The following is a 13092-nucleotide window of genomic DNA, read 5'->3' on the forward strand; positions in this document are numbered from 1 at the left end:
TACGGCTACCGCCCCGCTGTCCGCGAATTCGTTATTGAACCTAGGATCATTGTCATTAGTTTCTCGAGTATCTAATTACCACGGTTACTTGTCCGGTTCTATAATAATCGTATTTGCACTAGCCAATGTCTTCTCTATTGCATAACGACGACGTGTAATCTAAACGAAGATTCGCTTTACGCCCGTAACCCTAATTCTAATGTAAACCCGACATATATATATATATTGAACACAAAACAAAATACATCTAAAAATTAATAATAATAAGGAACATCAAGCAGCGAACCAACGAAATTGAAGCAGCTATACTAAATCAAAATCGTAGCAAGGAGCTCCGGGACAAAGTTCGCTGAACTCACGCATACACCAATAACGCACAACAGGGGAAATTCCCTTTCTCCCAGAAGCATGGTGACGAAGATGTGCCTCCAAAACCTCTTCGGGAATTTCATTTGCAAAACGAACTTTCACACAACGATCGGTATCAACGATTTCAACCAGAGGGGGTTCCCACTCCAATACGACGGTCTCTGCATCGAAGAAACTCTCATCAAAAGTAACCAAATCGTCAAAGCTCAATTTTGACACGGCCTCAGCACCAATGTTGAATAGTTCCTCCAACCACTCTGATACTTGTGGTTTATCACAGGGCCGCATGCGTTTGTTGGGTCTTCCCGAGTCGCCCATGGGTTCTTCGGAATCCCTCTTTCGCTTGCGCTGAAAACAACACAGTATATTTTAAATAAAACGAAACAGGACGAATCAAGCGGACTAAAAACAATACTAAATACGTACCAGGGAAGTCTGGATAGGAACCTCTGATGAAAATGACTCCGCAAACATTGTTCGAACGTCGATCACCGAAGCCTAGGGAAATAACAAAAAGGAAAAACGATCAAAATCACAAAAACAACCATAATATGCAAATATCTAAACTTACGCAAAACAACTCGAAGGAGGAGGTCCTTGTTATGGGAGAGCAGCGGAGTTGCGCGTGTTGCCCGAGCAAACACTGAAATGATAATGATGCTGCAGCCACCAGCCCTTCCACGCGCCGAAGAAACACCGGTAATTCCCACGGTACAGCACGTGGAAGTCTCTCGCGGAAAGGACTAGATCAGCGTGGAATGCTTCAAATCTTCTAGACGCTAGCTCAGCAGAAACACAGGACCGAAAAAAACTAAGTCGAAATACGGAATTTACATTTTGTCACGTACGATTCCAAGAAACCCAAACTGCAACATCCCGATTCCCACGGAAGCGTACCCCCAGCGGACCACCACCCCGTGGGGGATGGCATTATAAATAAGCGAAGCAACTTAGAGCAGTGTCCATTCTTCTTGTGTTCATTATAATTTGCGTTCATTCGTATTTTTGCTCATTAATATTCTGGTGAACATTCTTATTACGGCTCATTATTTTCGTTCATTCTTCTTGCGTTCATTTTATAATTTGTGTTCATTGTTATTACGGATCATTCGTATTACGTTCTTCATTGCGCTCATCATTGCGTTTAGAAATTTTGTATAATATTTTGCGTTTCGGGGTCTTTAGTTTTTCGGTAAAGAAAAGAGAGTCGCGATTAAGTAAAAGAAAATTTTATCTTTGAAGTCCTCATTTCATCGCTTAGACAAAACGCGCATTGTAATTGCGGTATTAATCCAGTTAGTAAATTGTTCAGTCTGTATTAAAATAGATAAATAAAGTAAGAGTTGATAGTAAACTATATTCGAGTTCAAATAATAAACCCAACAAAAACTTCGACGACCACCGGAGCAGCTGAGGTAATGGCACCAGACAGCACCTACTCCTCAAGGTAAGAAAATTAATTTTGAAAATTTCCTTCTTCTCTGAAAATCTCGTTGCCTACGAGAATCGAATTAGAATTTCCTATCATCGATCTCGTTTTATTCTCGTGAACGGTTTTGAAGATAGAATCATTGTTTAAACTTTAAACAAAGGAGTTGTCCGCTGTGTCGGCTTGTGCGAACGGTGTTTTCAGCTACTCAAACATCCACTGATCTTCGCATTCCTCCTCCCATTGTTGGTAAAATATTACCCGTCTTTGGGCAAGGCTTGCGAAATCACACAAGTCCCGCACAGAAAGGACTATTAAATACATCGTCAATCGAAAATTAAGAACAATACCGGCATTGCTATTAACCGGATATTCTTGCCATCATTGCATGCGATTGTAAGAGAGAAATAACAGAACAATTTCCCTTCGAAAATTTAATCAAAGGATCGTTCGCTGCGTTGGCTTGTGCAAACGGTGTTTTCGATTATCGAAAACACCCATCGATCTTCGCATTCCTCCTCCCACTGTTGGTAAAATATTACCCGTCTTTGGGCAAGGCTTGCGAAATCACACGAGTCCCACACAGAGAGGATCGTTAGAATCATCCTCGATTATTAAACTCAAAAGGCAAGAAAATCGTGGTAACAGAATCCATCGTAGTAAATGAATTGAGTTTCGGTTCTAACGGCAAATTACTACAGCGAAATTAAAAGAGAAGAAGAAGTCAAACGTAAAAATAAATTTATATAAAACAACGAAAATCTCACATTCCTATCCAATCCAGCAACGCTAAAATATATATATCCAGTTAATAAAATATATATATGTATATATATATGTATATATATATATATTAGGTTATATATATATATATATATATATATATATATATATATATATATATATATATCCGTCCAAATAAAAATCCGTTCAACGAGGAAAAATATTTATTGTACCCAGCTTTAATCCTCTCCCGTGCCAGTATCCCTGCGCATAGCAGGTTAGCCGAAAAGTGGAATTCGTTTATCAGTTGCATCAAGCGTCAGTCAACGCTACCCATTAAACGTAAAAGAAAATAATCAAAATAAAATATTTTGAAATAGTCCTTAGACTATTTCTGGTGGCAGCAACTACCGTATTAATTAGAAATCTAAATCAGTATTAAATACACAATAACATCATTTCAATTTATTTCCCTTCCGATTAAATTCAAACTCAAACACAAAAAAAAAAAAATTTTTTCAGTAAAATTTAAACTTAAGATTTGATCGATTTAAACAAATAGATACGTAACATTAGAGTAGTTAAATTTCTGGTGGCAGCGGTGGGATCCGCTTCACGGAGGATTAAAGTTGGTTTAAACAGTTCGATACGCTCCATAGAAGATTAAAGTTGTCACGCTTGTCAATAAAATATATATTTAAGAAACAATGGCGACTGTAGTGGAATCGTTGGACGAAGAAATGGTTTTGACATTGTCAGAAAAGCTTAAAGCATGGGATGCGAACTTTCGCGATGTGAGTGCAAAACTCGCCGAACTAAAAAGCGGCTTATTCGAACTTAAAACAGGAACCTAAAACACCCGTATCGCCGCCGACAACGCAACAAGAAACGGTCCAGACGAGTGGACATACCCAGCCAATTAAGCTAAAAGACGCGATCGAATCGGTGCCAGTGTTTGACGGATATCGACCATCGGTATTCCACTTTTTAAGAGCTTGTGAAATATGATTCCCAGATATCAAGAACCTCAATTAGTAAAATTGTTAGTAAATAAGCTTCGTGGAAACGCGTTCCTCGCCATCGAAGACACGGAATTAATGAGTTTAAACGATTTCGGAAGCAAATTAAAGGATCTATTCGGCCCAAAGAAATCTCTTAACGAATATAAAGGGGAATTAGGAACGATATTTCAACGACCCGGGGAAGACATATTAGATTATATGGATCGCGTTAGAAATCTTAGATTGGCAATAATGGATGGAGAAAGAGGCGACTACGGCATCATATCCCCCGATATCCAAGATACTATAGATTGGGAAACGAGAGAAGCTTTCGTTAAAGGACTTCCGAACGAGGTATATGTACGAGTAAAAATAGCAGGGTACCATACTTTAGAAGATGCATATCGTCAAGCCGTCAAAGCAACGCACGAATTGAGACAAATAACCGACGGAACGCGACCCCATCGACCGACACCCTCGAACTATTACAGACGCGACAACGCACGTCCTTCGAACACTAACAACAATATCAGAAACAACCGCCAAGATCGAAGATCGGTACCTCCATCGCAGAATTTTTCGAATACTACTGTAATATCGTGATGTAATATGTTCACAAAGAGTGGACAATAGAGATGTTAATCAGACAGAAAAGACGATTGTGGCTTAACTTGAACTATTCATACCAAACGTACAGAAAACAGCGCAATCCACACTCTATCGGCAACGCCACTCGCAACCTCCGTCTCCGCTCGACTCGCACTCGGCTCCTCCGCTCGCACTCTGTTTCTCAACTCGCACTCTGTTTCTCGACTGACTGTTGTCGCATTCTATTGCCCTTTTCCTAGGCCCACCGCACACGTGTTCTGCAGACGCTCGTGGCCAGGGTCACGTAGGTCTTTTCCACGAAACTATGCACTTGAAAAGACCGATGACACATTGATGGGCCCGACGGCGCCTCGGCTCTCGCGACACTGTTCATAGTTCGTCCGATATTTCCCAGGCCTTTCGTCCACGATACTACACTACTAGACAAAATATCACGTGTAATTATTGTAAAAAACCCGGGCATTTAGTGAAGGACTGTTACAAATTTAAAGCCCGAGTAGATGCCGGATTAATCGTACCCTATGCTTCGAGACCATCGGGAAACGAAACACGTCCTTCGGGAGAATGGGGCGAGCCACGAAGGAACGATACGCCGAATCGCCCAAGAGTACAGGCGGCAACCAGGCGACCGGCGCCGACGGCAACAAACAGAACAAGAGCAGCCACCCCCGCGAGATCAACTCCACCACCCATAACAAGAGACAGAGCGAACGCAACGCCGACCATAAGATCGAACGAACAACCACTAAATACTGTGGGGGAGTCATCCCACAACCAAACAAGGTCACAGACAGAGAATCCAGAATCTCAAGACAAAAGGGAAAGAGTGAAGCACAAGCAACCGGCGAAGGAAAATCATCAGGAGTTGAATTCAGATTCGGAAGGCGACCTCTCCGAATTATTTCAGTAAAATTTAACGATTCCCCAACGACCCCAACTGCACGAATAGTTTCCCCAAATCTAAAAACTAAGACGAGTTTATTATTAGACTCTGGATCGGAAATCAATATTATCAAGAAACCTGCTTTACCCGACTCAGCCATCATCGACGAAAAGGAATCAATCGAAGTGCGAGGAATTACGGCAACGAGCCTGGTCTCCCTAGGGCAGACGGTAATACAGGTTGCGGGCCATCCGGTTATTTTTCATGTAGTCGATGATTCATTGCTAATCGATCAAGACGGAATCCTAGGATCCGAATTTTTTGCAGGTTGTAAAGCTCGTTTAGATTATGAGGAAAAACACATCAAATGGGGAAATATTTATATTCCCTTCGATACTAAAGAAAAAATAATTATACCGAAGCGAAGTTCAGTAACGTGTTCAATTAATATCGCTAATCCAGAGATAAAAGAGGGATTTATTCCAAGAATCGAGCCGAGCAAAGGAATCTATTTTGGAAATGCAGTTGTGAGGAATCATAAAGGAAAAGGCTATATAAGAGTAATAAATACTACTTCAAGAGATTACGAATTTACAACACCGACGATGGTAATTAAAGAATTTGAAAATCCCTCCTCGCTTCCTAGGACAGCGTGTAATACAGTTCTAAAATCGAAGGAAAGTAGATACGAAAAAATAAATGAGTTACTACGACTCGAACACTTGAACGAAGAAGAAAAGGAAAATGTTAAAAGGTTGATTCGTAATAATCAAGATAGATTTCATATTCCAGGAGATACATTGGAAGCAACTGAAGTTCTAGAACATAGAATAATTACAACGGATAATATACCAATTAATACTAAACAGTATCGATATCCACCAATACATCGAGAAGAGATAAATCGACAGATTCAAGAATTACTAGATACGGACGTAGTGGAACCATCAATATCTCCATATAACTCCCCGTTATGGATTGTGCCCAAAAAACCCAATTCGCAAGGAAATAAACGCTGGAGATTAGTTATCGATTATAGAAAATTGAACGATAAAACGATTGGCGATGCCTTCCCACTACCCAACATTACAGAAATATTGGATCAATTAGGAAGTGCAAAATATTTTTCCACGTTTGACTTAGCATCAGGCTTTCACCAGATCCGTATGTCACAGGAGGATGCCCACAAAACGGCATTTTCGACACCCTTTGGATTAAAAAATGCCCCAGCAACATTTCAACGTTTGATGAACTCAGTATTATCTGGTCTGCAAGGAATAGAACTATTCGTCTATCTGGATGACATAGTGATTTATTCCAGGTCTCTCCAAGAACACGAAATTAAATTTAATAAATTAATGGAAAGACTGAGGAAAGCTAAATTACGATTACAACCTGATAAGTGCGAATTTTTACGACACGAGGTGAGTTATTTAGGACATATAATTAGTGAGGATGTCGTGAAACCCGACCCAAAGAAAGTCGAAGCCGTATCAAAATTTCCACGACCAAAGAAGGCGAAAAATATCAAACAATTTCTGGGACTAGCAGGATATTACAGAAGATTTATACCCGATTTCTCCGAGGTCGCGAAACCATTGACACAACTATTAAAGAAAGACACTCCCTTTAAATGGACAGAAAATCAAGAAAATGCATTTAATAATTTAAAGACAGCGTTAATGACGAAACCCATTCTACAATATCCAGACTTTTCTAAACCCTTTAACCTTACCACAGACGCATCAGGATATGCAATAAGCGGTGTACTGAGTCAAGGGCCAATCGGAAAGGATTTGCCGATTGCGTATGCCTCAAGACTATTAAATTCCGCCGAACAAAACTACTCTACCATAGAAAAGGAGTGTCTGGCAATTGTTTACAGCGCAATGCACTTCCGACCGTATCTTTACGGAAGAAAGTTTACCATCGTAACCGATCATAAACCTTTAGTGTGGATGCATTCTATCAAAGATCCTACTTCCAGAATTTGGAAATGGAATTTAAAATTATCGGACTTTGAATTTGATATTGTATACAAAGAAGGCAGGGCGAACGCAAACGCAGACGCATTATCTAGGAACCCTCCGGAAGTTTGTTTACCAATCAGAAAGAGAGAGGAAGTCTCACCGATTCGCTATCCTGTCTCAAAAAGATTCGAAATAGATACGTCAATGGAAGACTCTCCCCCATATTCGAAGCTAAACCACGCGTCTTGCCTCAATCCACTGATCTTACAAAACAAGGAAAAATTTCTACTCGAAAGCATCTTACACTGGAAGAAACACCCGTAAAATATTTTGACGAAGCGCTAACCGAGTTCGATGTAAACACAAATAGAGAAATAACTGATCAAGGAAAAAGGCGCATGGACACAACAAGCGAAGAAGAACCCTCCGCCGTAATTCCAGAACTAACTCCACAACGAGAAAAGGATACGCATGTCTCAAAAAGATTTAAGCTGGATACGTCAACCGAAGATTCTCCCATATTCGAAGCTAAACCACACGTCTTGCCTCAATCCAGTGATTCTAAAAATCAAGGAAAGGGTTTTACCCGAAAACATTTTACAATAGAAGAAACCCCTATAAAATATTTAGACCAAGCATTAGCAGAAACCGATGTAAGTACAGATAGAGAAATAACCAATCGAGAAAAAGAAGACACGGATACAACAAGCGAAAAAGAGACCTCCACTGTAATTCCAGAACTAATTCAACAACGAGAAAAGGACACGAGACCTACGATAATTGCGGAACTAAAAATTTCAGAAACCCGAGACTCAATTGCAAGAGTAAATGACCATAAAGTAGTATTTATAGATATACATGGCAATCCGATAGATAAAGGAGCCTTAGAAATGAAGGAAACGGGAAAATTGCCTCGTTATGAAGATTTAATGTTAGAAAAAGCAAGATTGAATTACGATTCTGGAAAATACATTGTATCCCTGCCGATAAAGGAAAATAGAAATATTCCAATAACACCAGAAAATTTATTAAACTCGCTAAGATCTCTATTAGACGTAGTAAATGAAAAACAGTTAACTTCGTTTAGCATTAGCAAAGGAAACTTGGAGGAAATACCCTGGCGATATACAATCAGGAAATTAAAGGAAATGTTTATGGAAAAAACCTTAACCATCACCATTTGCACTGGGGAAGTAATTACACCACCTGTGGAAGCGCGGAACAACATAATACGAGAAAAACATGAATCAAGCGTAGCAGGACACAAAGGAATAACAAAAACTTATCAAAGAATACGACAACATTACTATTGGGAAAATATGAAAAAGGAAATTCAAGATTACATAAGAACATGTAAGGAATGTCAATTGAAGAAACTCACAAGAATAAAAGCAAAGCAACCAATGGTACTTACAGACACACCAGGTAAAGCGTTCGACAAGGTTAGTATGGATATTGTAGGTCCATTACCAAAAACGCAAAAGGGAAATGAATATATATTAACTATCCAAGACTTATTAACAAAATGCTCAATCGGGATTCCACTAGGAGGAATCTCTTCAGCCGAGATAGCGGACGCTTTTGTAAAGCGATTTATATGTCGTTTCGGGTCACCGAGAGCTATTCTCACTGATCAAGGAACGAACTTTACATCCTCACTAATGAAGAAAGTAGCAAAGAGATTCCGCATCAAACAATATACCACGACGGCATATCATCCACAAAGTAACGGTTCAATCGAAAGATCTCACCACGTGCTGATAGAATATCTCAAATCATACATTGAAAATTCCAAAAATTGGGACGAATGGGTAGAATTAGCTATGTTTTCCGATAATACCTCTGTACACGAAGGAATGAAATTCTCCCCGCACGAATTAGTTTTTGGACATCTAGCCAGAGAACCTACTGGTGAAGTAATAATCGAAGAGAACATGGAACCAACTTACGCAGAATATCTCGAAGATCTGTTCGATAAAATTAACACCGTACAACGAATGGCAAGAGAAAATTTGATAAAATCCAAACTAAGATCAAAAGAATATTACGACCGACGAATCAACCCCCAAGATTTTAAAATAGGAGATTCGATATATTTACTAAAAGAACCCAGTAAAGGAAAATTCTCCGATCAATATACTGGACCATACAAAGTGCTAGAAATCTTGCAGAACCAAAACGTCAAGATCGAAGTAAAAGGGATTCCGCGAACGGTGCATTTAAACAAGTTAAAACTAGCGTATAATCGAAATAAGCAATGAATAAAGCGATTTCAGTGGGCAACGTAGTGCGGTAGTATATGTTATAGTGCTGTTCGTCGAATAATACAGATATCGAACACCTAAAAGGAAAAAGGAAAATTATTATACGTGTTTCAATTATTGCTTAAATATAAAACGTGTTAACTCAATGAACAATTAACTAGTGAAAGTGAAAGTTACCTTGTGAACAAGTGATCAACATACAAGAAAGTGTACGTGCAAGTATAGGTTATGGATCGTTGTTCGTGGAGCATAATGTATGACAGCTACCTAAAATAAGTGAATAAATTAGTTTCAACTGTCTCAGTGCAAAATACAAGGTTACTAAGTGTTATAACTATATTGTGGATGAATGAAAAGGGGGTGTGACACTGTTCGTCGAATAATACAGATAGCGAAAACCTAAAAGAAAAAGAAAAAGGAAAATTATCATGTGTACTCCAATTATTGTTTGAATATACAACGTGTTGATTCAATAAAAATTAAAAGAGTGAAAGTGAAAGTTACCTTGTGAACAAATAATCATCATACAAGAAGGTTTACGTGCAAAATAGGTTATGGATCTCTGTTTGCGGAACATCATGTACCAGCTGAAAATAAATGAACAAATTAACTTCAATTGCCTTAATGCAAAATACAACAGTACTAAATGTTATAACAATACTGTGGAAGCATGGCACTGTTCGTCGAACAACACAGATAGTGGAAACCTGAAAACAAAAGAAGTTTATTACGAGTGCTCCAATTACTGTTTGAATGTGAAACGTGTTAGTTCGACGAATAACTAAAACAGTGAAAGTGCAACTTACCCCGTGAACAATTAATCACCATACAAGGAAGCGTACATGCATGAATTTCGCAGATTAACAAGAAGAAATAAAATAGCTGATAAGTGTAGAAAGTGGTTAGAAAATAATTAAGATAGATTAATTGAAAGTAAAAGGATATTTTATTATGTATTAATCTACGTAGTATTAAATCAAATAAATTAAACAGTACCTTTATAGCCACAGATATAAGACGATTGAAGGCAACCGTAGTAAGTATCCAAGGCATATCGAAGAATTGGACGACGTTGTGGGAATGATCCAGGTAAGTGACGCAGCATCAAATAAGTAGAATCTAAAGAATTACAGACAATGTTAATCTAACAAATAAATTTTAATCACTAATAAGGAACTGTTCCATTACATAAAATAATAACAAATAGCAAGTACATGCAATAATAAATTAATAGGGAAAATAAGGAAAGGTCAATAAACACATAAATGGGTTAGAAATTAACCAAGATGGACTAACTGAATATTGGCGACAAGACATGATTGAACTCAGTGCAAAGGAATAAAGTTATGCCACACGAAATAACTGTGTTATAATAATATAATAACGCAATACACAAAACAATATTACAGAACACTACCAAATAAAATTATAGTGATTAACAATTAATTAGTTATTTCAACAACACGTCACTGTTAACATTAAACCAACGCCATACCAAAGAGACACGCGAGCGACCATGTTGAAAAATTTGTCGCGCGCACATACAAATAACAGCTAATGCAATGTAATACGGCATCGTAATAGCAATGTTAGGTACTAATAAAAAAAAAGAAAAAAAACACAAGAAAAAGGGAGAGAGTTAAGGAATAAATAACAACTAATATAATTATAACATATTATATATATTATATTATATACAAAGATACAGTATTCATACAAGGGAACAGATCCAAAAGAAAATTATATAAATGATATATATATATATATATATTAACTATTTTTATATGTGTGTACAGAACTGATGGCGAACTCATCAACCATTCTCTGAACGACGGACGGAAGAACATGAATAGCAATCCGCACGGAGGAACTGTAAAGTATTGGTACGCCACCCACGAAACCAAGTACTGATGCTATCCACCTGTAAACAAACAACATTCATAACTATGCATATAATTTTCACTTATGTTCACCAATATATATATACACGTATGTTGTAAAATAGGTGATATTTATGACATTCACTTTCATTGATAATGCAAGTGACTCATAAAATTGAGTCGTCGTATTTACCATTGCACGCACATATATATATATTCAAAGACAAGCTATATTTGTAATATCTATTCCTATTGATAATATATACTTATATATTCATAACAATAAAACAAATCTCATCTATACTACTTACCAATACGTATGCATATATGTATATAATTATAACTCAAGTAGCATTCATGATATTTATTTTTACCGATAACACGTACATAAAACCTAAAATAAAACAAGGTTTTAACAATAAACAAAAATAATAATAATACATATAAATATAAACATTTTCTTTCTATATATATATGTCGGGTTTACATTAGAATTAGGGTTAGGGGTGTGAAACAAATCTTCGTTTGGGTTACACGTTGTCGTTATGCAATAGAGAAGACATTGACTAGTGCAAATACGATTATTATAGAACCGGACAAGTAACCGTGGTAGTTAGGTACTCGAGAAACTAATGACAATGATCCTAGGTTCAATAACGAATCCGCGGTCGACGGGATGATAGATGAACGTACTCACAAAATCTAAGTCGGACGCGTAATATTCACTGGTCGTAAAGAGTTACTCCTTTCATCAATGAGATCGCGAGCGAGAATGCCTTTCCCGTCCCGATGATGCCACAGAGGAAAACTATAATGGGGTGTGTCTAAGGATACGAGATCATCGGATTCGTCGAGAAAAGCCTTCGTTCAGAAAGTAAGGGAAATTGACGTTGCTGCTAATTGGTCAATCTCCATATCGGTGGTTAGAAAAAGATGCTAGCCGCCCTCGAGGGAAAGTTGCTAGTGGGAGACGCCGCTCGTTGAAAAATATGTCTCCCCTATCGTCCCGTAGTTGGGACAAAGACTGTTTGTCTGTTTGAAGGACTTTAGTTAACTAAACCTTAAGATTTATAACGGGCCCTCGGGCTAGCCGAACATGTACTGCGGAGACGCATCGACATCTGGCAATCATCTTACTCGAAGAATAGGGTCTGCGTGTGGCGAGCCACGGGACATAAACCGTTGGAATGTTTACTGTCGCGTGTCGCCACGAATATTTCTTTTAAGGAGAGCCATAGAATTACTCCATACCTTTGTTAGACTAAGCGTTCATCCCGTAACCGCGGCTACGTTCGGCGACTGACTGTCACTTCGAGTCCAAGCTCATTATCACAACTCTCGAACAATTACAATCGGATTGAATAACTACAATTGTTCAATTACAGCTATAGTAGACTCTAGGTTACAATGTTGCGGGATTATCCGAAATTCCAAAAACTCCGGTGTTCTTTCATCTCCGACATACTTGTCACCTAAGTGTCGGAAGTAGTCTTCCCACATTTGCGTCGTGATTTTGTGTCGCGGCGGTGCGTATACTGCTGGCAACTGCAGTTTGTTGGTGTTAGTCTGTACGGTAACGGTGGTTGCTTGTATATGTTCCGTACTGACCTGGCTGTGTAGGTGATGTTTAATGTCGTTTTTTATTACTACTGCCGTCCCTCCGTGTGCTTTCCCTGAGGGATGCTTGGTGTCGTACATGGTGTAGTGTGGTATTTTTATGTAGCTTTTTATTGTGAGGTGTGTTTCTGAGACGAGTAGTATATCGATGTTATTGCTGTGCAGGAATGTTTTAGTTTCTAGGGCCCTTTGTTGTAGGCCGTTAGAGTTCCAGGCTGCTATTTTAAGCGTGTCCATTTTTATTTTTTGCTCACCATGTTAGTAACTAATTGTAACATGACTGTTATCTGCTGTGTTTGCTGTCTGAGGAGTTCGTTTTGGTCGTTTATCATTTTTGTGAGTATTTC

The 13092-nt window shown here is 38.4% G+C and overlaps 1 protein-coding gene and 1 long non-coding RNA gene across 2 annotated transcripts; both read right to left on the reverse strand.

The window, feature by feature from the left end:
* Positions 1–194: 194 nt before the first annotated feature.
* Positions 195–2685, reverse strand: LOC143305039 (uncharacterized). The gene is made up of 3 exons (XM_076627620.1): positions 941–2685; positions 796–867; positions 195–717 (listed from the first exon to the last, which is right to left on the reverse strand). The coding sequence occupies exons 2-3, from the start codon at positions 841–843 to the stop codon at positions 304–306; spliced, it is 462 nt and encodes a 153-aa protein (XP_076483735.1). The 5' UTR covers positions 844–867; positions 941–2685; the 3' UTR covers positions 195–303.
* Positions 2686–2709: 24 nt separating this feature from the next.
* Positions 2710–10656, reverse strand: LOC143305040 (uncharacterized). The gene is made up of 6 exons (XR_013061719.1): positions 10545–10656; positions 10245–10367; positions 9910–9955; positions 9753–9835; positions 9426–9515; positions 2710–9325 (listed from the first exon to the last, which is right to left on the reverse strand). It is a non-coding gene; the product is annotated as an uncharacterized LOC143305040 (long non-coding RNA).
* Positions 10657–13092: the final 2436 nt, after the last annotated feature.

Source organism: Bombus vancouverensis, unplaced genomic scaffold (genome assembly GCF_051014615.1).
Source record: "Bombus vancouverensis nearcticus unplaced genomic scaffold, iyBomVanc1_principal scaffold0076, whole genome shotgun sequence".
NCBI classification, from domain to species: domain Eukaryota; kingdom Metazoa; phylum Arthropoda; class Insecta; order Hymenoptera; family Apidae; genus Bombus; species Bombus vancouverensis.

Excerpts from the sequence above, each read along its gene's own strand:
- LOC143305039 (XM_076627620.1), bottom strand. The coding sequence starts at position 843 with ATGTTTGCGGAGTCATTTTCATCAGAGGTTCCTATCCAGACTTCCCTG. Across the intron at positions 718-795 it reads TTCCTATCCAGACTTCCCTG|CGCAAGCGAAAGAGGGATTC; the intron begins GTACGTATTTAG and ends TGTTGTTTTCAG.